Source organism: Mytilus trossulus, chromosome 4, assembly GCF_036588685.1.
Source record: "Mytilus trossulus isolate FHL-02 chromosome 4, PNRI_Mtr1.1.1.hap1, whole genome shotgun sequence".
Lineage (NCBI taxonomy): Eukaryota > Metazoa > Mollusca > Bivalvia > Mytilida > Mytilidae > Mytilus > Mytilus trossulus.
In genome coordinates, this window is record NC_086376.1 from 23,422,689 (window position 1) to 23,447,146 (window position 24,458).

Consider the following 24,458-nt stretch of genomic DNA (forward strand, 5'->3'; position numbering starts at 1 on the left):
CGACAGGGCAAAAACTAATGAAGACATATTTGTCTTTAAGTTAAGACCATTTTTAGCCGTGTGTTATTTGGGGAGATTAAACTCGCGATCTAGACGACTTTTTACACTTCTGTCACCGCACTATAAGTAACATTTTCGCTCCTTTTTGTAATGATCGGATTAGTGTGAAATAAAAAGTAGGCACGATAAAGAAAAAAATATAATTTTATGTCTACAAATGACCACACATATAGTCTTTCACTTTTATGTCAAATATCCAATGTTTGATCGTATAAATCAAAATGCACATATTCTTAAGCATGAGATTAATTAAGAGCTTCATGTGTAAATTTACTAAGATTGATCATAGTTAAACTGACAAGTTATCACTTTCAGTTTTATATAACATTATAAAATTAGGTTAATGTTCTAATTTTTTTACCTCGTTTATTAGCATTATCACCAATGAAAGAGACATATATGTACATGTCTCTCACAATAATAACTGAGAAATATTCTCACGTAAATGATCGGCAACAGAAAACGTTGAACTTATTAGAGTATAAAAATTAAAAAAAATAAAAGCACCTGCATTTTGTTCGTCTCCCACTATTACGGGAGTGTATCTAAATATACCGACCGGGCGAGACCCTCATGTGTACTCAATGTTGTTAAAAGTCCCAAAGTGGCAGTGTATATAATCTTTTTACATGCAAAGTCAGGCACATTTTTTATAACAGTGTAAGATATAGCCGATGTTGAAATCGTAGGATATTAACAACATGACCCAACATTATTTGAATTGAACAGTGCACGCACCAAATAAAGTGTTTTCAGCCTTCCCAATGCAAGTCCTAATAAAACAGTTTATGTGTATTCTATCCATTGGGAGTGTTTCTAGGTCAAAATCATTGATGTTTTTTTTTGGTTTTGGAAACTTATTATCATAATCGATTCAGACTTTTAAAGTTACAAGGTCACAAAAGTATGCTTTCGTTATTAACTTTGAATCAACTTGAAAATGTAGGTGCACGTTATATATACAACTGATGTTGAATTTGTAAAGAGCTGGACAGATTGTGACATTTTTGTACATACGAAATACAAAGACGGGTGTTTATGATGAGGAGTATGCTAGAAATGAAAACGAGGTGGTTTTTTTTTTAAAGTTTTAATAGAAAAGCAACAAATGGAAATAATATATTATAATACATCGTAAGAAAAATGTCTATTGAACAGGATAAGGCACTTCAGTGGCTGACCGTGTAAACACGACTCAAGGTAACTGTGGTTGTGTCTGTTTTGATCTGAATGATACAGCTGGAACCATTTCCAATCTACAATATAGAAAATAATATTTCATCTTTACAAATGTCTTTAAAAATCAAAGATTAGAAACGCCAATATGTAAAAATCAATAATTACATCTGATAATGTTGACAAAACAGAATCCATCGTGAATCACTGAATGCGAAAAGACTAGCTCAGATATGAATGACGATATCTTTTTCGTGGAAAGTTTCTTAGTTTGATCGAAAAATTAAAACCATTTAATAAAAGCGTTATGAACTGGCTGTTCGAGTCGAGTACAGCTCTAATCTTTAACAGGACAAAAACAGAAACAAGTAGTAAATAGTTCTAGTAAAATAAATAAATTAAATGTCATCGAAGATAACAGACGATTAACCTGTGTAGTGAATAACATTAGGCGTTTTTTTTATAAACTTTTCTAGAATCATAAAGATCATGTGTAAAATGGTAAAAAGTAAAATCACAAAAATATTGAACTCAGAGGAAAATCAATTTGGAAAGTCCATAATCACATGGCAAAATCAAAAAACAAAACGCATCCAAAACGAATGGACAAGAACTGTCATATTCCTGACTTGGTACAGGCATTTTCAAATGTAGAAAATGGTGGATTAAACCTGGTTCTAAAGCGCTAACCCTCTCACTTTAATAACAGTCTCATCAAATTCCGCTACATTTACATGATGCGTTAAATAAACAGTCACAATTAATAAAATAGTCAAAACATGGGTACATCAGTCATCATCGTATAACAATTTCAAATGGAACAATTCAACAGGACACAAAAACATCTACTTTCTACGAACACATGGATTGATCTGAGTGTCCGACGTCAGAAAAATGATATACGTCACATAAATTTGCCGTTCAATGTGCATACAATAGTTATCAAAAGTACCAGGATTATAAACAATTTTAAAATTTACATAGGCAATGAACGCATACAGGGTTAAAAATCAAAAGTATGTAAGAATAAATTACAGAAATAGACCGAGATTCAAACTAGTCCAAAAGTTATACATAGAATTTATGAGAATCCAAAACTTTTAAAAGGAACAATTTAACAGGACACAAAAACACTCTACGAACACATGGATTGATTTGAGTGTCTGACGTCAGAAACATGATATACGTCACATAAATTTGCCGTTCAATGTGCATACAATAGTTATCAAAAGTACCAGGATTATAAACAATTTTAAAACTTACATAGGCAATGAACGCATACAGGGTTAAAAAATCAAAAGTATGTAAGAATAAATTACAGAAATAGACCGAGATTCAAACTAGTCCAAAAGTTATACATAGAATTGATGAGAATCCAAAACTTTTAAAATGAACAATTTAACAGGACACAAAAACATCTACTATCTACGAACACATGGATTGATTTGAGTGTCTGGTAATTAAGCGTGCAACCAAAATAAACTTACAATTTTTTGTCTTGTCTTGTACTATGTTTCCTAAAATTAAGCAAGATGCATATATAATACAACAAACAAAAAAATCAGTCATCTCAAATTTGTTTTAGTCTTTTCACAAACTTAAGGTCCTTTACGTTAACAGAAAAAAGTTGTACGCATACGTTATGTAATAACTTGGGAATATAATACAAATCTGGGTCTAGCCTCCGTTTCAACTGATGTTTGGTCTATAGTTTTTTTCTATATTACAACTACCCGAAGGGATTGTCTTTTGCTTCTATCTGATACAATTGTTAACATTGTTATTTTTAGTACACATAAAGATTTTAGTTTTCTCCTTTTAATAGTCTTAATTTAAGTCAGCTTTATAAATCTTTCTGTATCGATATGGGGTCTGTGAATTGTTGAAGGTCCAACGATGACTTGTAGCTGACAATATCCGTGTAAAATGAATAGTTGTTAATTTGGTATGTACATGTATACTTTATATCTATTTTTTTTATATACAACAAATTAAAACTACAAAATGATTAAGTAAAGTTACGATGAATATGACACAACATCATAATTGAAAGAAATATGGTACCAGTCAAAATTCATAATTATTTTTATGGAACTTTACCAGGGTGAGACATAAATTCTATAGAATAGACTTTTTTACCGAAGCAGACAACGTACATACCATCCCAAATATTTTATTGTAAAATAGATTACAATAATTTGTCCTAGTAAAGAAGTAAATTGAAAATTTCGCTCATTCCTTTCATTTATACCAAAATTCCATCCAATTGACGAAGATAATAATTTGTAGTTTTTCGTATAAGTTGTTTCACGACATCTCGATTTAGTAGGATTGTCATACTACTACTATCTAAAGACGAGACGTAAGCGACGAAATCTGCACTTGTATGGTTTTTTTTTTTATATTGAATTAACTATCCTAAATGGTGTCCAGATTTGAGAAGACGCTATATCAATAAATTGAATAAGAAAAAGGTCACGATGAAGATATCTGTCCCGTATGTTTACTCGTGCAATTGAAATTTTATGCTGGATTCAGAGGGGGGGGGGGGCTGTAATTATATCTTGGTTATAATTGAATCATCATGTGGAATACACGGAATACAGTGTTCTTAGGAGCTGAAATTGGCACAAAGTTTTATTCATACATACTTTCCCTTTCCACCTTTGCCTTTTTTGCCCTTTCCTTTTTTATCCGGTTGATCGTCCCTTTCAATTTTTTCTAGTTCCAGTTCTCTGCAATTGAATGAACATTAATTTTGACATTTTTTATCTAACCTAACATTTTTCTGATATGATTATTATATTTATCTAATTGAAAAAGCCAGATATAAACATGTTATTTACAGTAGATAATAATGTGTTTTCTCTTTTTAATTAGGAAATAAACCATAACGACATTTTAACAAGTATATCTGTATTGGCATATTACCTCTCAACCCAGATTTCAAACCAGAGACTTTTTAATAACTTGAAGTATGTTAAAGTTTAAAAAAAAAAAAAAACATTTTTTTTTCGAACTAAAAAGTGAAGCGTAGTATCCGTCAATAAGACAGCAACCCAACGACAATAAGATATGACGACAACAACTGACGAGGTTTCGTAATTCTGAAAATTTCATTTGCTCCAATCTGCCAAGAAGATATTTCTTCTACATTGTACGTGACTAAGCTGGTCTTAGCATTCATTTATGTAACCTCTTTTGTTTGGTGGCTTTTAATTGTATCAATCTGCTGAGATAAGCCCTTTTCAACTGATTTTTATAATTTGATTTTTTTTTTTTTTATTAATATTGAACTGTTTCATCACCATCTCAGCCTATGGGAGGAATAGTGGGTCTTCAAATTAGTGAAATTGTTTAAAGTAAAATACTCTATATATCTCGAAATAAAAAGCATTTTGAAATTTTTATACTGCTAAGTATAATGTAGCATATTAATCTATTGCAAAAAAAAAATCATAATATCTAATAAAATTGGTAGATTTAGCTTACTTAGTCCTTATATTTGTATAAAGTATCATTCGTTACTAGTGGAAAATTGTTTTAAGGTTGATTAAGCTACAATTAATAATTGCTCGTCGGTCCGTTTCTGTGATTACCATTTTTTTTTATCATTATCTGTAATTACCATTAATTAATTAACTAAGCAATCGTGCTCCACCTTCAATGATGATTCTAAATTATAAATATAACCAAAAGTTGTTTATCTATAGATAGTGAAGACTAATGAAAGCTAACCCACTGTAAACATATTTCTTTGCAATTTTTTAAAACTTCCTCAGGAAAATGATCGAGTCACTTGACTTTCAGAGCTGAAAATTAACGTTTTTACACAATATTTGAATAAAGTAGTTAAAGATTATTCGCTTCTCAAAGTGTAAGACGCAATAAAAATCGTATGCTTGCACCATCCTACTGAAATACGAATTTAATTAAGTCCTGAACATTTCGACATTTCTTCGTATATTTATAGAAAAACCGGTTTAACCAAATCACAAGTACGTGTTAAGATCCGACTAAATACCTATTTCCCGATATGGTCAGGTAAAATTGCTATATAATGTGAGTTATACCATTGAAATTATAATGTGAGTTATACCATTGAAATTATAATGTGAGTTATACCATTGAAATTATAATGTGAGTTATACCATTGAAATTATAATGTGAGTTATACCATTGAAATTATAATGTGAGTTATACCATTGAAATTATAATGTGAGTTATACCATTGAAATTATAATGTGAGTTATACCATTGAAATTATAATGTGAGTTATACCATTGAAATTATAATGTGAGTTATACCATTGAAAATATAATGTGAGTTATACCATTGAAATTATAATGTGAGTTATACCATTGCAATTAATAATTTTCAGTGTGATTGTTGGTAATAAACGTTGTTAATTATAAGACTAATATGTTTAATCTGAATCTGGATTGCTATTAATTCACTGATTTAATTAATTGCTAAATAAAAAAGGAAAAGCCTGAACAAAAGATCAAATATGAACATGTAATACTCTGCAATGATGTGGAATATACTTATTAGACATGTACAGTGTGACTAGATGCATGGTTTCATTTAAAAAAGAAGGGCAAAGTACGATGATGCGATTATATGGTCGGTAGTATGCTGTGAACTGATAGCAATATAATTATGTTAATTTCTCTGTTGGAGAGTCGTTTCATTGGCACTGTTGGAGAGTCGTTTCATTGGCAATCATAATTACATTGTCATTTTTGTTTTAAATTAGATTACATTAACTCACTTGTATGGTCATATAATTTATGTAAGAACTGGATGCTTCTTTTATGTTATGCATTTTAATGCATTTTTAATTTTGGTATTATGTATATTATTGTTTAAACTTCTCTAACCTTTGTACTATCATGATTTTATGAGAATAAACTTCTTATCTTTAGTAAATTTATTGGGTTGTTAAAGTGTTGACCGAGGAATAGTGTGTTTTAAAAAATTGTGTGTATGATTACACATTTCACCCCGAATACCAAAATCCATTCCTTATAACTAGATTGGTATATGCTATTTAGACCATAACCATTTTTTATCATTTTTTTTTCATGTGCACTTTTTTATTGACGCACGTGTCATCACGAAAGTAAAAGTTAATTTGATATGGAGATTAATTTTTAATGACGCGCGCAATTGTTGTAAGCCAATCAAACTGATGGATTCTCGTCAAACATGCATAGCATGTGATTATAAGTACATGAAGTCTAAATATTATATAACTCTTTTGTGCGTCTTTTAATTGTTGTCACTCTCATTACGGTATATATCATGATGTTAAATTCATGTTAAAGGGTAAGAATTTTTTAACAGGCGATGTTTAATAATTCAAACCTTCTAACACGGATTTACAGTCCATGTTTTATAATTCACGCCTTTTTGCATGTATTTATAAAATAAAATTACAACATGACACATTTCATTTAATGAGACTGAAATTCAAAGACGCACAAAACAGCTCTTTATTTAAACGTTCATGAACTTATGAATTATATAACCATAAAAGTAAAGTATGGAATTATAAATGAAAGAAAGAATATTTAACTCTGGAATACCAGGGGACGGTAACAAGAAGCATTCGTATGTCTTACGAATGTCTAAAAGGCGTCTTAAGGTTAAAGAATGTATCAAGACCCTACCTCAGACCTATCTTAGAATGATTGACAGCCCTTAATGTTTTGAAAAGTGCATGAATTAAGAACGATTCTTACGTCTACCTTAAAGCATTCTTACTTATTCCGGTAACACAAAATCATTCTTAAATTTTGGTCAGTTCTTAAGTGTTCTTAAAAACAAACTTAGCAACTTAGGAGTGTACCAAGAACAATTCGCGATAGCTTCACTTGATATTTTTTTGTAAGAGTGGTCCCGACTACTCTTAGCTGTACATTCACTTGTTAATATTAGAAAAAGTTGCTTAAAAAAGTTAATACGTCTACCTTAGAACTTTTTTTTATTCTAGTTAATAACTTATCTGAATAGGAAATTATATATCAGTGTTTACTTGGCCATGTATGTGGAGGATGGTAGTTTCTCGTTTTTGTAAATCATTACAATTTTGGCTTATTGAGAGAAGTGTTAAATATAAAGCAAAGAGAAATGTGTGACCTTTTTCAATTTTAAACCAAAAGTCATAGTAAAGATCTCTGTGAGACTCCGGACTCATTAATATTTATGAATTCAGACTTCATAATTTCTCCTCTTCAATGACACCGCACTGTGTTCTATCAGAGAGAAAGCCTTGTATCTAAGCATTTGTTTTTCTTCTTATTCCATAATAGTCAAGTTTATGGATTAGGAGGCTGTGGCTTACTTTTTCGAATGCCTAAATTAAAATCATGCAAGATTTAAAGAAACTTCTGGTTTTGTAGTATTTGTCATGAGCTTTAGTTTTGGGTTTGTTGAATGTTTTGTTATCGCAAACCGTTTTTGTTTTACTTAGATGTACAATTGTTTTCCGCTTTATCGTAATAAGTAGCATTTGCGCCCCTTTTTTGTAATGTTCGGAACAGTGTGAAAAAAAAAGTAGGCACGATAAAGAAAAAAAATATAATTTTATGTCTACAAATGACCACATATATAGTCTTTCACCTTTATGTCAAATATTCAATGTTTGATCGTATATCAAAATGCACATATTCTTAAGCATAAGATTAATTAAGAGCTTTATGTGTAAATTTACTAAGATTGATCATAGTTAAACTGACAAGTTATCACTTTCAGTTTTATATAACATTATAAAATTAGGTTAATGTTCTAATTTTTTTACCTCGTTTATTAGCATTATCACCAATGAAAGAGACATATATGTACATGTCTCTCACAATAATAACTGAGAAATATTCTCACGTAAATGATCGGCAACAGAAAACGTTGAAACTATTAGAGTATAAAAATTTAAAAAAAATAAAAGCACCTGCATTTTGTTCGTCTCCCACTATTACGGGAGTGTATCTAAATATACCGACCGGGCGAGACCCTCATGTGTACTCAATGTTGTTAAACGTCCCAAAGTGGCAGTGTATATAATCTTTTTACATGCAAAGTCAGGCACATTTTTTATAACAGTGTAAGATATAGCCGATGTTGAAATCGTAGGATATTAACAACATGACCCAATATTATTTGAATTGAACAGTGCACGCACCAAATAAAGTGTTTTCAGCCTTCCCAATGCAAGTCCTAATAAAACAGTTTATGTGTATTCTATCCATTGGGAGTGTTTCTAGGTCAAAATCATTGATGTTTTTTTTTGGTTTTGGAAACTTATTATCATAATCGATTCAGACTTTTAAAGTTACAAGGTCACAAAAGTATGCTTTCGTTATTAACTTTGAATCAACTTGAAAATGTAGGTGCACGTTATATATACAACTGATGTTGAATTTGTAAAGAGCTGGACAGATTGTGACATTTTTGTACATACGAAATACAAAGACGGGTGTTTATGATGAGGAGTATGCTAGAAATGAAAACGAGGTGGGATTTTTTTAAAAGTTTTAATAGAAAAGCAACAAATGGAAATAATATATTATAATACATCGTAAGAAAAATGTCTATTGAACAGGATAAGGCACTTCAGTGGCTGACCGTGTAAACACGACTCAAGGTAACTGTGGTTGTGTCTGTTTTGATCTGAATGATACAGCTGGAACCATTTCCAATCTACAATATAGAAAATAATATTTCATCTTTACAAATGTCTTTAAAAATCAAAGATTAGAAACGCCAATATGTAAAAATCAATAATTACATCTGATAATGTTGACAAAACAGAATCCATCGTGAATCACTGAATGCGAAAAGACTAGCTCAGATATGAATGACGATATCTTTTTCGTGGAAAGTTTCTTAGTTTGATCGAAAAATTAAAACCATTTAATAAAAGCGTTATGAACTGGCTGTTCGAGTCGAGTACAGCTCTAATCTTTAACAGGACAAAAACAGAAACAAGTAGTAAATAGTTCTAGTAAAATAAATAAATTAAATGTCATCGAAGATAACAGACGATTAACCTGTGTAGTGAATAACATTAGGCGTTTTTTTTATAAACTTTTCTAGAATCATAAAGATCATGTGTAAAATGGTAAAAAGTAAAATCACAAAAATATTGAACTCAGAGGAAAATCAATTTGGAAAGTCCATAATCACATGGCAAAATCAAAAAACAAAACGCATCCAAAACGAATGGACAAGAACTGTCATATTCCTGACTTGGTACAGGCATTTTCAAATGTAGAAAATGGTGGATTAAACCTGGTTCTAAAGCGCTAACCCTCTCACTTTAATAACAGTCCCATCAAATTCCGCTACATTTACATGATGCGTTAAATAAACAGTCACAATTAATAAAATAGTCAAAACATGGGTACATCAGTCATCATCGTATAACAATTTCAAATGGAACAATTCAACAGGACACAAAAACATCTACTTTCTACGAACACATGGATTGATCTGAGTGTCCGACGTCAGACAAATGATATACGTCACATAAATTTGACGTTCAATGTGCATACAATAGTTATCAAAAGTACCAGGATTATAAACAATTTTAAAATTTACATAGGCAATGAACGCATACAGGGTTAAAAATCAAAAGTATGTAAGAATAAATTACAGAAATAGACCGAGATTCAAACTAGTCCAAAAGTTATACATAGAATTTATGAGAATCCAAAACTTTTAAAAGGAACAATTTAACAGGACACAAAAACACTATCTACGAACACATGGATTGATTTGAGTGTCTGACGTCAGAAAAATGATATACGTCACATAAATTTGCCGTTCAATGTGCCTACAATAGTCATCAAAAGTACCAGGATTATAAACAATTTTAAAATTTACATAGGCAATGAACGCATACAGGGTTAAAAAATCAAAAGTATGTAAGAATAAATTACAGAAATAGACCGAGATTCAAACTAGTCCAAAAGTTATACATAGAATTGATGAGAATCCAAAACTTTTAAAATGAACAATTTAACAGGACACAAAAACATCTACTATCTACGAACACATGGATTGATTTGAGTGTCTGGTAATTAAGCGTGCAACCAAAATAAACTTACAATTTTTTGTCTTGTCTTGTACTATGTTTCCTAAAATTAAGCAAGATGCATATATAATACAACAAACAAAAAAATCAGTCATCTCAAATTTGTTTTAGTCTTTTCACAAACTTAAGGTCCTTTACGTTAACAGAAAAAAGTTGTACGCATACGTTATGTAATAACTTGGGAATATAATACAAATCTGGGTCTAGCCTCCGTTTCAACTGATGTTTGGTCTATAGTTTTTTTCTATATTACAACTACCCGAAGGGATTGTCTTTTGCTTCTATCTGATACAATTGTTAACATTGTTATTTTTAGTACACATAAAGATTTTAGTTTTCTCCTTTTAATAGTCTTAATTTAAGTCAGCTTTATAAATCTTTCTGTATCGATATGGGGTCTGTGAATTGTTGAAGGTCCAACGATGACTTGTAGCTGACAATATCCGTGTAAAATGAATAGTTGTTAATTTGGTATGTACATGTATACTTTATATCTATTTTTTTTATATACAACAAATTAAAACTACAAAATGATTAAGTAAAGTTACGATGAATATGACACAACATCATAATTGAAAGAAATATGGTACCAGTCAAAATTCATAATTATTTTTATGGAACTTTACCAGGGTGAGACATAAATTCTATAGAATAGACTTTTTAACTGAAGCAGACAACGTACATACCATCCCAAATATTTTATTGTAAAATAGATTACAATAATTTGTCCTAGTAAAGAAGTAAATTGAAAATTTCGCTCATTCCTTTCATTTATACCAAAATTCCATCCAATTGACGAAGATAATAATTTGTAGTTTTTCGTATAAGTTGTTTCACGACATCTCGATTTAGTAGGATTGTCATACTACTACTATCTAAAGACGAGACGTAAGCGACGAAATCTGCACTTGTATGTTTTTTTTTTTTTATATTGAATTAACTATCCTAAATGGTGTCCAGATTTGAGAAGACGCTATATCAATAAATTGAATAAGAAAAAGGTCACGATGAAGATATCTGTCCCGTATGTTTACTCGTGCAATTGAAATTTTATGCTGGATTTAGACGGGGGGGGGGGGGGGGGGGGCTGTAATTATATCTTGGTTATAATTGAATCATCATGTGGAATACACGGAATACAGTGTTCTTAGGAGCTGAAATTGGCACAAAGTTTTATTCATACATACTTTCCCTTTCCACCTTTGCCTTTTTTGCCCTTTCCTTTTTTATCCGGTTGATCGTCCCTTTCAATTTTTTCTAGTTCCAGTTCTCTGCAATTGAATGAACATTAATTTTGACATTTTTTATCTAACCTAACATTTTTCTGATATGATTATTATATTTATCTAATTGAAAAAGCCAGATATAAACATGTTATTTACAGTAGATAATAATGTGTTTTCTCTTTTTAATTAGGAAATAAACCATAACGACATTTTAACAAGTATATCTGTATTGGCATATTACCTCTCAACCCAGATTTCAAACCAGAGACTTTTTAATAACTTGAAGTATGTTAAGTTTAAAAAAAAAAAAAACATTTTTTTTTCGAACTAAAAAGTGAAGCGTAGTATCCGTCAATAAGACAGCAACCCAACGACAATAAGATATGACGACAACAACTGACGAGGTTTCGTAATTCTGAAAATTTCATTTGCTCCAATCTGCCAAGAAGATATTTCTTCTACATTGTACGTGACTAAGCTGGTCTTAGCATTCATTTATGTAACCTCTTTTGTTTGGTGGCTTTTAATTGTATCCATCTGCTGAGATAAGCCCTTTTCAACTGATTTTTATAATTTGATTTTTTTTTTTTTTTATTAATATTGAACTGTTTCATCACCATCTCAGCCTATGGGAGGAATAGTGGGTCTTCAAATTAGTGAAATTGTTTAAAGTAAAATACTCTATATATCTCGAAATAAAAAGCATTTTGAAATTTTTATACTGCTAAGTATAATGTAGCATATTAATCTATTGCAAAAAAAAATCATAATATCTAATAAAATTGGTAGATTTAGCTTACTTAGTCCTTATATTTGTATAAAGTATCATTCGTTACTAGTGGAAAATTGTTTTAAGGTTGATTAAGCTACAATTAATAATTGCTCGTCGGTCCGTTTCTGTGATTACCATTTTTTTTTTATCATTATCTGTAATTACCATTAGATAACGCATGTTCATTTGCCAATCAATCTATCATCAAGAGCAGTCTTTTTCAAAAATGATGAACGGTTCTTTATATTGGTATGTAATCATTTTAAACGTTTCAAATTAATGAAATTAAATTCGTACATCAATGTTTTTGATACATCAATAACAAAAACTGAAATATATTGAATGTATATATTTTGTAATTATTCAAAATTATATCAGAAACGTAAACTTATTTATAAAATAATGAACCTGTTAAGGGGAGAGAATACTCGCATAACTTTTTCGAATTGGCACATAATACAACGGAATGTCACTCTTGCATACAAATGACACATTAATAGAATTAATTAACTAAGCAATCGTGCTCCACCTTCAATGATGATTCTAAATTATAAATATAACCAAAAGTTATTAATCTATAGATAGTGAAGACTAATGAAAGCTAACCCACTGTAAACATATTTCTTTGCAATTTTTTAAAACTTCCTCAGGAAAATGATCGAGACACTTGACTTTCAGAGCTGAAAATTTACGTTTTTACACAATATTTGAATAAAGTAGTTAAAGATTATTCGCTTCTCAAAGTGTAAGACGCAATAAAAATCGTATGCTTGCACCATCCTACTGAAATACGAATTTAATTAAGTCCTGAACATTTCGACATTTCTTCGTATATTTATAGAAAAACCGGTTTAACCAAATCACAAGTACGTGTTAAGATCCGACTAAATACCTATTTCCCGATATGGTCAGGTAAAATTGCTATATAATGTGAGTTATACCATTGAAATTATAATGTGAGTTATACCATTGAAATTATAATGTGAGTTATACCATTGAAATTATAATGTGAGTTATACCATTGAAATTATAATGTGAGTTATACCATTGAAATTATAATGTGAGTTATACCATTGAAATTATAATGTGAGTTATACCATTGAAAATATAATGTGAGTTATACCATTGAAATTATAATGTGAGTTATACCATTGCAATTAATAATTTTCAGTGCGATTGTTGGTAATAAACGTTGTTAATTATAAGACTAATATGTTTAATCTGAATCTGGATTGCTATTAATTCACTGATTTAATTAATTGCTAAATAAAAAAGGAAAAGCCTGAACAAAAGATCAAATATGAACATGTAATACTCTGCAATGATGTGGAATATACTTATTAGACATGTACAGTGTGACTAGATGCATGGTTTCATTTAAAAAAGAAGGGCAAAGTACGATGATGCGATTATATGGTCGGTAGTATGCTGTAAACTGATAGCAATATAATTATGTTAATTTCTCTGTTGGAGAGTCGTTTCATTGGCACTGTTGGAGAGTCGTTTCATTGGCAATCATAATTACATTGTCATTTTTGTTTTAAATTAGATTACATTAACTCACTTGTATGGTCATATAATTTATGTAAGAACTGGATGCTTCTTTTATTTTATGCATTTTAATGCATTTTTAATTTTGGTATTATGTATATTATTGTTTAAACTTCTCTAACCTTTGTACTATCATGATTTTATGAGAATAAACTTCTTATCTTTAGTAAATTTATTGGGTTGTTAAAGTGTTGACCGAGGAATAGTGTGTTTTAAAAAATTGTGTGTATGATTACACATTTCACCCCGAATACCAAAATCCATTCCTTATAACTAGATTGGTATATGCTATTTAGACCATAACCATTTTTTATCATTTTTTTTTCATGTGCACTTTTTTATTGACGCACGTGTCATCACGAAAGTAAAAGTTAATTTGATATGGAGATTAATTTTTAATGACGCGCGCAATTGTTGTAAGCCAATCAAACTGATGGATTCTCGTCAAACATGCATAGCATGTGATTATAAGTACATGAAGTCTAAATATTATATAACTCTTTTGTGCGTCTTTTAATTGTTGTCACTCTCATTACGGTATATATCATGATGTTAAATTCATGTTAAAGGGTAAGAATTTTTTAACAGGCGATGTTTAATAATTCAAACCTTCTAACACGGATTTACAGTCCATGTTTTATAATTCACGCCTTTTTGCAAGTATTTATAAAATAAAATTACAACATGACACATTTCATTTAATGAGACTGAAATTCAAAGACGCACAAAACAGTTCTTTATTTAAACGTTCATGAGCTTATGAATTATATAACCATAAAAGTAAAGTATGGAATTATAAATGAAAGAAAGAATATTTAACTCTGGAATACCAGGGGACGGTAACAAGAAGCATTCGTATGTCTTACGAATGTCTAAAATGCGTCTTAAGGTTAAACAATGTATCAAGACCCTACTTCAGACCTATCTTAGAATGATTGACAGCCCTTAATGTTTTGAAAAGTGCATGAATTAAGAACGATTCTTACGTCTACCTTAAAGCATTCTTACTTATTCCGGTAACACAAAATCATTCTTACATTTTGGTCAGTTCTTAAGTGTTCTTAAAAACAAACTTAGCAACTTAGGAGTGTACCAAGAACAATTCGCGATAGCTTCACTTGATATTTTTTTGTAAGAGTGGTCCCGACTACTCTTAGCTGTACATTCACTTGTTAATATTAGAAAAAGTTGCTTAAAAAAGTTAATACGTCTACCTTAGAACTTTTTTTTATTCTAGTGAATAACTTATCTGAATAGGAAATTATATATCAGTGTTTACTTGGCCATGTATGTGGAGGATGGTAGTTTCTCGTTTTTGTAAATCATTACAATTTTGGCTTATTGAGAGAAGTGTTAAATATAAAGCAAAGAGAAATGTGTGACCTTTTTCAATTTTAAACCAAAAGTCAATGGTGAAGTTTAAATCATTACTTCTTAAATTTTACGGAAGCCATCATGAGTTGGTTGACCAATTATTTACCGGCTTTGTTCTATATAAATCATTTGGTTTTGCCATTTGGTTAAGGACTTAATTTCCTTTTTGAATTTTCTTCGGAGTTAAGTATTTTTGTAATTTTATTTTTTGTATGAAGGCTTTTAAAATGTGGAAAAAAAAATTGTTTAAAGTGAAAAAATATAAGAAGATGTGGTATGAGTGCCAATGAGACAACTCTCCATATAAATTACAAATTATAAAATTAAACCATTCTGGTAGTGATTTGACCGAAATAAACGGTAGGATAGAAAAATAAGCCTACGTCATTTGAGACTCGTCATTTATACTCGTTTCAAATCCTACCATTGGCCTGGATAGTGGTGAATAATAGGGCCCTTGAAAGGATTGTTCTGAGTCAAGCATATCTTTATTAAAACAATAATGTTCTATAAGCAGTTAAAATAATTTCATGTTTGAAGCGGTGGAAATTTTTTAATTCAATTTTACTTTTATTAAAAAAGGGCCGGAAGAAAAATGGTGGTCTGCGGCCAGCATTGCTTTCCTTAGGTTAAATGGGTAGTTGATTGTTATGGGCATTTAATCGTTCATTAAAACGTTTATATCAGCATGATTCATTTAAGGTGATTCTAATTTCTTTGCGAGGAACCAAAAACGGAGACACCAGAAAATTATTAAGAACTCGTAACTTGAAAACTATTACGATGCAGCTTAAGGGAGAAATAAGAGCGATCTACAAACAACCTGAGGGATCTTTGATTTACACTCTTTAAGTGATCTTAGAATTATCTTATCTTCCCCTTAATTTAATACTTACGATCTCTCTTAATAAAATTTCTTGTTACCGGCCCCAGTATCGGAAACACATAAACAACGGTTTAGGTAAAAAAGTAATATAAACACGCAAGGTGTAATATCAATATATAAAAAGCTGTGATTCCTTAAATGATAATTGATCGAACAAATCTGTGGTCAAAAGGGCATAGTTCGTTCCCAGTCGGAATACAATTTAATTTGTTAATTTATTATAAAATTAAAAAAACTGTCAGATGGACTATACGAATTGTTCTGTATATACATATTCAACATATTAAAGCCTTCTTCAATAGCCAACTGTTTAACGAAATCAGTGTATTTAAAAATAAAATAAAACAATCTTCTCTTATGTGAACTGTTATAGTGGATAAAAACCTTCTGCCATGTATGTAGGTTTTTTTTCACGTTAAGACTTACTAGACAGTAAAAATGATATTATTAAATGAATTGTACGAGTTTAAAATATGGTAATATATATAACAGAAATCGATATGTAAGAGGGTCCCTCTATCAGGATGGTAGAAAAAACTATATATAATATGCTTGTTTGTTTCCAGTGTCGTAAAGAAAATATATGTCACTTGACTTTACGGGAACAACAATCAATTAATAACATCGTACTTCCAATTCATTCATTATTTTTAACTTTTACTCGTTATGTCCAAATGATTTATTTTGTAGTTATTCTTAAAGTATAACTTTTTTTATAACATAACACAGTCAAGTACATTTGTGCTATGAATGATACTAATGTAACACACAACAATGATTATTATCGCGTGACATTTCGACAATAAAATTTAAAAAAAAATTTGAAGGTTTGTATAGAAAATATCTATAGAAAAGAAGCTATAATTCCTGTTCAGTAAGTATACTTACATTTCACATTGACCTGGAATCAGTTCTATTGTTACTGCATTGAACACACGTGTTGTTGGTAATTCTGGACAGGACCCGGATGAGACCACTGTCTGGTCATCTGTCAATTGTTGGTTAACTGTGTTGATATATTTAAATGTTGCTTTTGGTCGGTATTCTTTTCTACAATTGAAAAATGTGGGAAATATTTCTATACGCAATTTATTAAGTAACTTATCCTAAATGTTAGGCTATTCAATTTTCTCTGAAGTCATTTACAATTCAGTTTTACTATTAGTTTCCTGCAGTCATGCATGTTGGAGTGTCTAATTTCCTGCTTCATTCTCAATATTAACACATACTAGAAGATGCCTGCAATATCGCGGAACACTTGGGCAAGTATTGAAACAAAAGAGTTGTTTTACATTTTGCGGGCAGTACGTCCCTTGAGCATATGCATATCAGACACGGATCGACAATGGTCTCCAAATTCACTTATTTTCTCAAAAATAGGCGTTTTCTGTGAAAAAAATGTCTTTTTCAAAGACAAATTTAAGAAATACAAAACACTACATTTGTATGTCATAACACATATATTTTCGACTTGTATTGTTTCGGATGCGATGCGGCTCGATGAAATCTGTCTCTTCCTTTAGTAGTATAATTGATGTGTAATTTTGCATCAGCTATATATGCCAAAAAAACAAAATCTATCAATACACATGAATTTGAAATGAGAATTTACACTAAACATAATGGAGATATAGACAGCATTGACATTATTGTGAACTCTGGAAGAGAAATACTAGACAGTACACAGTTCATTTCGAAATATCAGTTGTGTTTCTAATTTAATTTAGAAGATTTTGGTATTAATCCATCAAAGACACGCAAGATGATTTAACAAAAGCATTATAATAATCATCATTATAAATAAACGCACCTCAATTGCTAGTGATAGAAATAACTTATGGGGATTTAGACCATAAACATACAAATATATAATTTAGAATAAAAAAAAAAGCTTCGGCGGAGATATTTTAGGACAGTGTTCACGTCATTCGTATTATTTACAAACAATATAACTAATTTTTTTTTATAAATTTATATATGCAGAGGCAAGTTTCTCGTTCATAAAATTATTAAAAATTGAATTGCATGGAAAGTGTATGTTAAAACACAAGAACACAAACACAATAGATTTAATATTTTCCTTGTTGGTCGTGTAAATGAGTGTGTATCATTGTTTTTTTTAAATAACCTATCATGGATATTTGGAAAATGAGTAAGTACAATCATGATCTGAATAGTGGTACGTACAGGTGTTTCTTCGGTTGGGATTTTCTGCCTTTGCCTTTTCCACTATTGTCTCTGAAATACATGTAAACATGATAATATTCAATAACCTATCACATCTAGTTTTAAATGGAGAGTTGAAATCACGAACGAACTCATTTTGTTGGGTGATCTTGTTGATATTTATTGTTCGTTTCTATAAAATATAAGGATTGCTTTCGTTTGGGTGAAAGTAAAGCTACAAGATAAAACAAAAGTATGAAGCATCATTCTCACGTAAAATCCATGATATATTTTATTTCAACCAAGTCTTACCCGTTTTTATATAACTTTAATAGTTGACCTACCTGTCGTCTAAGTCTACGTCTTTAATATCAGCCGGTTCTACCACACTGTAAAAAATAAATATTTTAAAAGTTATGTGTGTGTATTCGCAGTATCAAAACTATTTCCATTTTCTGCATACCTTTTTTACGTGTGTTCTTGGTGAGTCGGTTTTTATTCGTTTGCAGATTCTGATTGTTATCTTGATATCATGTATGTACATGTAGTATGTGGAGTAATACATGTATGTTCAAATATTTTATTTTTGTCGCATTTTTCTAATTATTGTTAAATATAGTACAGACATAGTCTCGAGAGTATCATCATCATGATAAATAGTAGTTGTGGCGAAATAAGTTAACACGCATTTACATTCTAACCTTTTTAAAGTTATGCTAAGGTCACCCTATGGTTGACAGGCACATATATATGATTAGTAAATTATGTCCTGTCACACATCGCCCCCAGTTTAGCCAGGCTAGGAAAAATATCACGGAGACATCAGAAAGTCTGAAACATACCCAAATATATACTTAGTAAACAGAAATCATTGAACATTTTTGATATTTTAGATTTAGATTTCAGAACTATACGGTATGGCGATGGCAGCTGTTGTTTGTTTCTGTTGAAATTTTCGTTACTTTTGTCCAGACTAGGGTCTATTTTGAAAAACAGATAACGTTAACTATTTTATCATTGTCAATATAATTATGTTAACATTAAGATGTCTTGTATGGCCTTTATTGTACATGTGTTACAAAGGTTGGTGTCACATTGATGTCGCACATCTACTATTATTTTTATGAAAAAAATATAATGCACACCATTGTACAAATGGAATCAGATTACCTGGTTGGCCATATATATTCATCAATATGTATACTTTTCTGTTTTCTTAGTACATTTTTTAGACCGGAATCGTCGCATTTCAAAAAAATGCCTACTCGTTGACTCTTTGAGTTAATGATGCAAATAATAGATGAAAGTAAGTAAATCTCATTTAAAAAAATAAATAAAAATACAGACATACATGTCCACGAGGAGTTATAATAATAATTTTTAAATCAAATTAAAAAAATATTTCTATCGCCATGGAAATTTATAGTCCTTTCAGTGAACAATGGTGAATTAAAATTATTAACATTAATTTTATTATTTCAGACAAGTGCACCTTTATGAATGCATTTTAATACATAAAATGTGTTTTTACAAATATCCTGAAAGTGCTTTTATTTATTATTTATAATTTTTTTTATATTACCTTAGCCGTATTTGGCACAACTTTTTGGGAATTTTGGATCCCCAATGCTCTTCAACTTTGTACTTGTTTGGCTTTAAAACTATTTTGATATGAGCGGTCACTGATCGAGTCTTATGTAGACGAAACGCGCGTATGGCGTACTAAATTATAATCCTGTTACTTTTGATAACTATTTTCTAAAAAAAAATGAAATTAGGAGCAATATAACCTCTTTCGTTAAAGAATAACTAGTGTCAGATTTACGCATAGACAAGCAAGTTGTTGTATTTTCTGGTCGTTTGAGCAATGGAAATATACTAACATTAATTTATTATACAATATTTACCATACTTACATTTCACAGTCTTTTGATTCAATAATGAGTATGTTATCCTCATATCGTGTTGGTAAATTGGGACATTCTGTAGTAGCTACTTGATCTACAGAAACAACTGGATTAGGTCCTTGTTGCCTTCCCGTATCGTCTTGCGTAGATCCTTGTTTGTTACCGGTTTCAACTGGTTTAGATGGTGGACTTCCGGTATTATCTGTCTGTGATCCTTGTTGTTTGCTTGTATCAACTGGCTTAGAGGGCTGTATTTGGTTAATTAGATCAGTTGGTTTAGCTGCTTGACTTCCGGTATCATCTGGCTTAGATGCTTGTTTGCTGGTATCCACTGGCTTCGCAGGTATTTGTGAAGTAACGGTATTAGCTGGCTTAGTTGCTTGACTTCCAGTATCATCTGGCTTAGATGCTTGTTTGCTGGTATCTAATGGCTTTTCTGGTATTTGTGGAGAACCACTATTAGCTGTCTTAGTTGCTTGACTTCCAGTATCATCTGGTAAAGATATTTGCTGTTTGCTAGTATCTATTGGCTTAGAAGGTTGTTGGTTAGATGGATCAACTGGCGTCATTGCTTGACTACCGGTATCAACTTGCTTAGTAGCAGGACTTCTTATATCATCTGACTGAGATCCTTGTTGTTTACTAGTGTCTACTGGCTTTGCGGGATCTTGTGGACTGCCAGGATTAGCTGGTTTAGATGATTGATTTCTGGCGTCATCTGCCTGAAACCCTTGCTGTTTGCTGGTTTCCAATGGTATAGAGGGTTGTTGGTTAATGGGGTCAGCTTGTTTAGATGATTGACCTCCAGCATCATCTGGCCTAGAACCTTGCTGTTTGTTTGTATCAACTTGCTTAGAGGGCTGGTTAACAGGATCAGATGGCTTAGATGCTGGACTTCTTGTATCATCTGACTGAGATCCTTGCTGTCTGATGGTATCTACTGGTTTGGATGGATCTTGTAGACTATTAGGATCAGCTGGTTTTGATGCCTGACTTCCTGTATCATCTGACTGAGCTCCGTGCTGTTTGCTGGGATCTACTGGCGGTGAGTGACCCAGTGGATTACCAGGATCAGCTACTTTTGATGCTGGAATATTAGTTTCATCTGGTCTAGAACCTCGCTGTTTGTTTGTATCAACTTGCGTAGTAGGCTGGTTAACAGGATCAGATGGTTTTGATGCCTGACTTCCTGTATCATCTGACTGAGATCCGTGCTGCTTGCTGGAATCTACTGGCGGTGAGAGACCTAGTGGATTACCAGGATCAGCTACTTTTGATGCTGGAATATTAGTATCATCTGGTCTAGAACCTCGCTGTTTGTTTGTATCTACTGGCGTAGAGGGCTCTGGTTGGTTAACGGGATCAGCTGCTTTTGATGCTGGAGTTTTATTATCATCTGGCTGAGATCCTTGCTGTTTGTTGGTATTTACTAGCTTAGACGGTTGTTGTTGTTTAATGGAATCAGCTGGCTTCGATGCTGGAACTCCGGTATCAACTGGCTTATTTACTTGAGGTCCGGTATCATCTGGCTGAGATCCTTGTTTGCTGGTATCTACTGGCTTTGAGGGAACTTTTGGAGTACCGGTTTCAACTGGCTTAGAGGCGTGACTTCCGGTATCAGCTGTATTAGATGTGTGTGGGGGTTCGACAGGTTTTGTCCCAATTTGTTGTATTAACGTCACTTCTGGAATTAAGATTCACACTGCTAGGAAAAGTTGTTAACCTCAAATGTACATGAAGCTTTTAAAAATCTTTTAACCACTACAAAAATTATCGGTTATATCGTTCCCACCCTCTCTGAATTTTATCTGATTGTACTTGTAGTTGTATTTTTGTCTACTTGCACTTCAATAAAGCTTTTGTTTCACATTATATTTCCAATCATTCATGGAGACTTTAAAACTTAAAATGTACATGCAGATTTAAATAATCTTTTAATCACTATGAAAATTATAAGTCATAGCTTTCATGTGTGAAGCTCGGAGTGGTAAAAGTATTTTGCGTATGTTTATTACCGAATTGAAATTGCATATAAATGTAAAAAAAAAATCATAAAACGTAACCAGACTCAAGCTAGGGAACAATAAGCCAGCGAACAATAAGACGAATCGTCCGGGTCGTGTATATTTCCGTGCTGTTTAACTATTAAGTGATGAATGCGAAGGTGTCCGATAGCAAAGCAATTCACCAAGGAGTAGAAATCCGGGCAGTACAACAGGCATCAATACTCAGGTATCCGTGTTATCTAGCAATTTTTTTTCATGCAATACGCGTCCGTTTAATCTACAATTTTGACAATGAGTACATGTCCGTAGAGTCTACCAAATCAATTTCAATAGTAGTCTGATCAGTCTACCAAGTCAACGATACGCAGGTATATGTGTAGTCTACCAAACCAAATATAAATAGGAGTCCGATCAGTCAACCAAGTCAAGTATCAACAGAAGTCCGATAAGTATACCAAGTCATGATCAACGATGAGAATGTATACATGTATATATGCAGTCTAGAAAGTCAGCGATCAGGATCCATGCAGTCTTAAATATTAACGATACAATTCTTTCCGTATCGCAAGTCATTGATATGTAAGTATCAGTGCAATCTAGTATATCAAAAATAAGCTGATGGCCCATGTAGTACAGGTAATCATTTATAAGTATGCGTTCGTGATATCTAAATAGTCAAAGATGAAAAAGCATCCGGACCGTCGATAATAGAGAGGCTCAATATACCAGAGGGACATTCTAACTCATAAGCTGAAAACAAACTACCAGCGCCATGACTAAATAAGACAAGCAGAAAAACAATAGTACACAAAATCCAACATAGTAAAATAAACAAAGTCAAATATATGATTAGATATTCGTACCATATAGCAAAGCAAAGGCGTGCATGTATCCGTGCAGGAAAACAAGTCAACTATGAGGAGGTACAGTATTTCATTATATTTTATCAATTGCAGGTGTATGGTCAGTCTTATTACCAGTATTCAGTACAGATGTGTACCATGCAGATAAGCATTCGTCAATGCTTACTACTGATGAAAATATGTAACAGCGCTTGAATCGTTTACAATAAAAAATAACTAAAACACTTACCCCACAACACAAACAGAAAAACAAGATTTCCAACCACTGTCTTCATCGTTCAAATAATTGTGTCGGTTAATTGCTTTATTTTTGTTGTTTTATAAACAAAAATATTTGGCCCCAGAAAGGATACGCAAATTCAGATTCATTTAACGTCGCACTGTATGCATTTCTTTAGTATTAATAAGTAGAAACGAAACGTCCGATATTGAGCGATTTTACTACTACTTTTGATGAAAAAAATATTACAAGATCGTTAAATTTTCTGCAAGATTTTCCTTCTTTGAGCCTCATTTATGACGATGACAAAATTCTTATTTACTGAAAGCTTAGATATATAGGTACAACATTGTTATATTATAGAATAGATTTGTATTTTTTTTTTACAAGTTTGATATTTACATGTTAGAACCTTAAAATGAACTTAAGCGCAGTAAATGACAAATGATTGTGTCTGTTTTCGGACATATGTGTTATAATAGTGACTATCCCTTACATTTGTCATAGAATCTTTTTATAGGTATCTAACAGCTGATAAATTGCAGTGATCGCTAAGTGACCAGTGGACAATATTAATTGATCGAAGGAATACAAAAATAACTGTGATTCAAAGGCGGATTCAGAAGGGGGCTTTCTGAAAATTTGGTGGATTATATAGGGAACCACTGAAGTATGACTGGAGCGGCCCCCTTATGTCAGTTAGTAGGCCACCTTATTAACAGTTCTGGATCAGCCCCCTGTGATTCTTATAAGACATTAAATTTCATAAGAAACTTTGTTTTCAACGGATTCATCGTAAAACATATGTGACAGCCACCCATAAATATGTCATTTTTTTTTTACAAAGGTCATGACAACTTAAACTTCCTCTTACTGTAAATAATTTATAACGAGACTTATGATAGACAACGTAATGATTCAACGCAAAATATATATAAGAATACTCATAAGAAAAATTATATAAATATGTATATTTATTTCAGTATACAACAAATGGCAGTTTTCAACAACAAATGGAAGTTTTTAACGACCTTGACTGGCTATACAGCCCTTGCACGGTCGGCCCTGGCTTGCGCCTTTTTTGGCATTAAATAATTTATATTTTTACTATGTTGTTATTTAAATAATTTAGAATGGTAAGAAAGTTTAATAAA

At 31.5% G+C, this 24,458-nt stretch overlaps 1 protein-coding gene and 1 long non-coding RNA gene across 2 annotated transcripts; both read right to left on the reverse strand.

Moving 5' to 3' along the window:
• Positions 1 to 297: 297 nt before the first annotated feature.
• Positions 298 to 6,208, reverse strand: LOC134713819 (uncharacterized). Its single transcript, XR_010106393.1, has 4 exons — positions 6,120 to 6,208; positions 3,888 to 3,971; positions 2,724 to 2,753; positions 298 to 1,316 (listed from the first exon to the last, which is right to left on the reverse strand). It is a non-coding gene; the product is annotated as an uncharacterized LOC134713819 (long non-coding RNA).
• Positions 6,209 to 8,775: 2,567 nt separating this feature from the next.
• LOC134714909 (sialidase-like) lies at positions 8,776 to 23,518 on the reverse strand. Its single transcript, XM_063576607.1, has 8 exons — positions 23,314 to 23,518; positions 20,225 to 21,899; positions 18,653 to 18,697; positions 18,330 to 18,380; positions 17,031 to 17,192; positions 11,521 to 11,604; positions 10,347 to 10,376; positions 8,776 to 8,937 (listed from the first exon to the last, which is right to left on the reverse strand). Exons 1-8 carry the CDS (start codon positions 23,357 to 23,359, stop codon positions 8,877 to 8,879), a joined length of 2,154 nt encoding a protein of 717 aa, XP_063432677.1. The 5' UTR covers positions 23,360 to 23,518; the 3' UTR covers positions 8,776 to 8,876.
• Between the last annotated feature and the right edge of the window lie 940 nt (positions 23,519 to 24,458).